This window comes from Nelumbo lutea, chromosome 7 (assembly GCF_056320005.1).
Source record: "Nelumbo lutea isolate HS-2025 chromosome 7, American lotus-T2T, whole genome shotgun sequence".
NCBI classification, from domain to species: Eukaryota; Viridiplantae; Streptophyta; class Magnoliopsida; order Proteales; family Nelumbonaceae; genus Nelumbo; species Nelumbo lutea.
This window is the reverse complement of record NC_142690.1, coordinates 58,260,837-58,263,570: the sequence shown is the minus strand read 5'-3', so window position 1 is coordinate 58,263,570 and position 2,734 is coordinate 58,260,837. Positions and strand designations below refer to the sequence as shown.

The following is a 2,734-nucleotide window of genomic DNA, read 5'->3' as shown; positions in this document are numbered from 1 at the left end:
ATCTTAAGCAGGGTTACTTCTAATTTCTCAGAGAATATTATGTTAACCCAAATTAGTGACAAAAAAAGGAAAGGAAGGTGTGGGGGTTGTTGTGGGGGGGGGGGGGGGGGAGGAAGCATGTATGAGCTAGAAATAACTAGCATTGATATAATTACATTACCACCATCATAAACCACTGAACCAAACCTAAGTAAATCTCTTTTCCTAATTATTTCTTTCTTTGGTTCTTTTTTTTTCTCTAGTCTACAAGAAGCCAGACCAATCCATAAGAAGCAAACCAGGCTGGCATTGGAAAACCATTTGAAGATTTTATATCGGTAGAGCTAGCAATCATATAATTAAAACAATGGAAAAAACTTTCTGGTTTCTTTTCAAACTCCTCATAAACAACCAAATAAATAAAATGATTGAATTGAATTGAAAAAGAAAAATCAAATTTCAAAGCTTCATACATTTGGCAAACTTATAACTTGGTCCTTAGACCATGTACAAAAATAATAGAAGAAAAGGAAAAACTACTAATCATGTGGCCTTGGATGCATCAGGATATCAAAGTCACTGATAGTCCATTCTACAACTTGATCAGGGTTCATGAAAACCTCTGTACCAACGCCAATAGAGTCCCAAGACCTATCCATAGGCACAGTCCCTGGATCCTGATAGAAAGGTAATGCGAATGCCAATTGTCCAGCCTTTAGCTTCCACTTCCTTGAATCACCGATCCATCCATCTCCTTGCTTCTTTGGGAATCCATATGATTCCCAAACCGGATGAGGTAGTATCTTAATAATCTCCTGTGGCATTGGATTGCTGTAAGGGTCGCATAGTTGGTATAGCTCTTGAGGGTGTTCAGCATTGCTAGGTGCACAGTAACTATGGTAAGCCTCATATGGAAAGTTTGCTGTGTCATTACGATATATGGGAGGGGAACCACCACGAGTAATGTGATATGGAGGACATGCTATTAAGTTGGTAGGGCTACACAGTGCAGTTGTGTTTGGACTGAGGATCATTCTGAAGTATCGATTTACATCAATTCTACTATTGCCTTCGCATCTAAGACCATCGTTCCACCAACAGCTTCTCATCTCTAGCAAGTTGAATTGGCTATTTGCACCTCCTCCCTTGAGCACATTAAGTGTGAAAATCACTTCAAAGTCTGGTGAAATTGTAAGCTGCAATATCAGAACAAACCAAAAGAAGTTAAAACTCTTAACTAACTAAAAGATATCATTGCAAATTATATGATCAAATAATCAATATGATCAGAAATCAGAAATTAATTATAGAAAAAAAATAGAAAGAAAGAAACCAGCACAATGATACTTACATCCTTAGTCATTCCTCTGGTACCATAGCCAAATTTTCCACCAGCAGTATCAGATTTCAGGGTGAGCTTTAGTGATGGGTATTTGTCTGACGTCCTCAAAAAGTGATGAAAAGCCCAACTCTTGTCCTCTCCAAGCTTCTTTTCCCATGACACAGAGTAGTAGGAAATGTTACGTGTTACTCCTTTACCAAAATCAACATCCGAGTCATAGGTGCCAAAGAAACTCCCTCTAAGAAAATTCTCCTTTCCAACAGTTTGCAAGCTGGTATAGTTATGGAACATAAGTGGCTGATTCATACACCCCTTTCCAAAACATGAGAGTCCACCTTCTGAATGTTCAAAGGGACCAACCTTCCTTCCTTTACTGGGGCACAATCCAGCATGTGTGTCTAGGTTACCATTTCTAAGAGTAATCATCCAAAACTGATAATAGTCAGAAATAAACCTCAGGTCGTTCCCATGTACCTCACACTTGGAACCAAGATACAGTTCCTTCTGAACAGCATACAAATCTGGGTCATTAAGATGAGACAAATCTTGTCCCTTGAATGAACTAGGAAAAGGGTTTCCGACACTTAATCTGTTATCGGCTTCTGTGACTCTATGATGAACAGAGAATGTCTTAGGATGGACATCAAAGCAATCAGCTGCAGCCGGGCTCCCCATCTTAGGAGCTTCATATCCAACCTTGTTACAGTAGTTCCATGAGTCTATGGCCAATCTAAGGTTAGAATTTCTCATACCAGGATCTCCCACAACGGAATATTCAGGTCCAGGCCACTCGTAATCATCTAGTTGACCGAAGGAAATGGTGAAGGAAAAGATTGAAAGGAAGGAAAGAATAACTAACACCATATCCATTTTGTTTGTTGCAGACGCACGCACTGTAGGTAAACAGAAGAGAATAGAAATCAGTGTAGTGGAACAAAAAATGAATAAAGAGAAAGGGAAACAAAGGAAGGGAGAAGAGAGTTACCGTAATGATTTCTCAGTGTCGAATCGAACGAAGTGTTGTGTTGATGATGCTGTATGTATGCGAATGAGAGGCAGAGTCTATTTACTATTTATAAAACAAGAATCTTACTTAGAGTAGGATTATTAGTAGTAATGTGTACTGGATGGAATTCTTAACCGACTTAACTAACTGAGTAACAGACGGCAATAATAAGAAATAAGAAAACCGGTCAACTAACAGAGTGAGAGGCAGGGTATATTTACTATTTATAAAACAAGATTCCTACTTAGAGTAGGATCGTGTGCTGGAATGTAACACTGTTAACCGACTTAATTAACCGGGTAACAGATAGAGAGACTGTGATTGAAACGACAAGAATAAGAAATAAGACAGCCGGCCAACCGAAAAGGAAGGCTAAAATGTTGGAGTTGGAGTTGGGGTGAGAGTAG

The 2,734-nt window shown here is 39.0% G+C and overlaps 1 protein-coding gene across 1 annotated transcript; it reads right to left on the bottom strand.

Annotated features, from left to right (window-relative positions):
• Positions 1-396: 396 nt before the first annotated feature.
• On the bottom strand, positions 397-2,428 carry LOC148846550 (uncharacterized). The gene is made up of 3 exons (XM_088955529.1): positions 2,307-2,428; positions 1,331-2,214; positions 397-1,175 (listed from the first exon to the last, which is right to left on the bottom strand). Exons 2-3 carry the CDS (start codon positions 2,189-2,191, stop codon positions 519-521), a joined length of 1,518 nt encoding a protein of 505 aa, XP_088811655.1. The 5' UTR covers positions 2,192-2,214; positions 2,307-2,428; the 3' UTR covers positions 397-518.
• Positions 2,429-2,734: the final 306 nt, after the last annotated feature.

Coding starts and splice junctions, on each gene's coding strand:
- LOC148846550 (XM_088955529.1), bottom strand. CDS start 2,191: ATGGATATGGTGTTAGTTATTCTTTCCTTCCTTTCAATCTTTTCCTTC. Junction 1,176..1,330: donor CCAGAGGAATGACTAAGGAT/GTAAGTATCATT, acceptor CTGATATTGCAG/CTTACAATTTCACCAGACTT.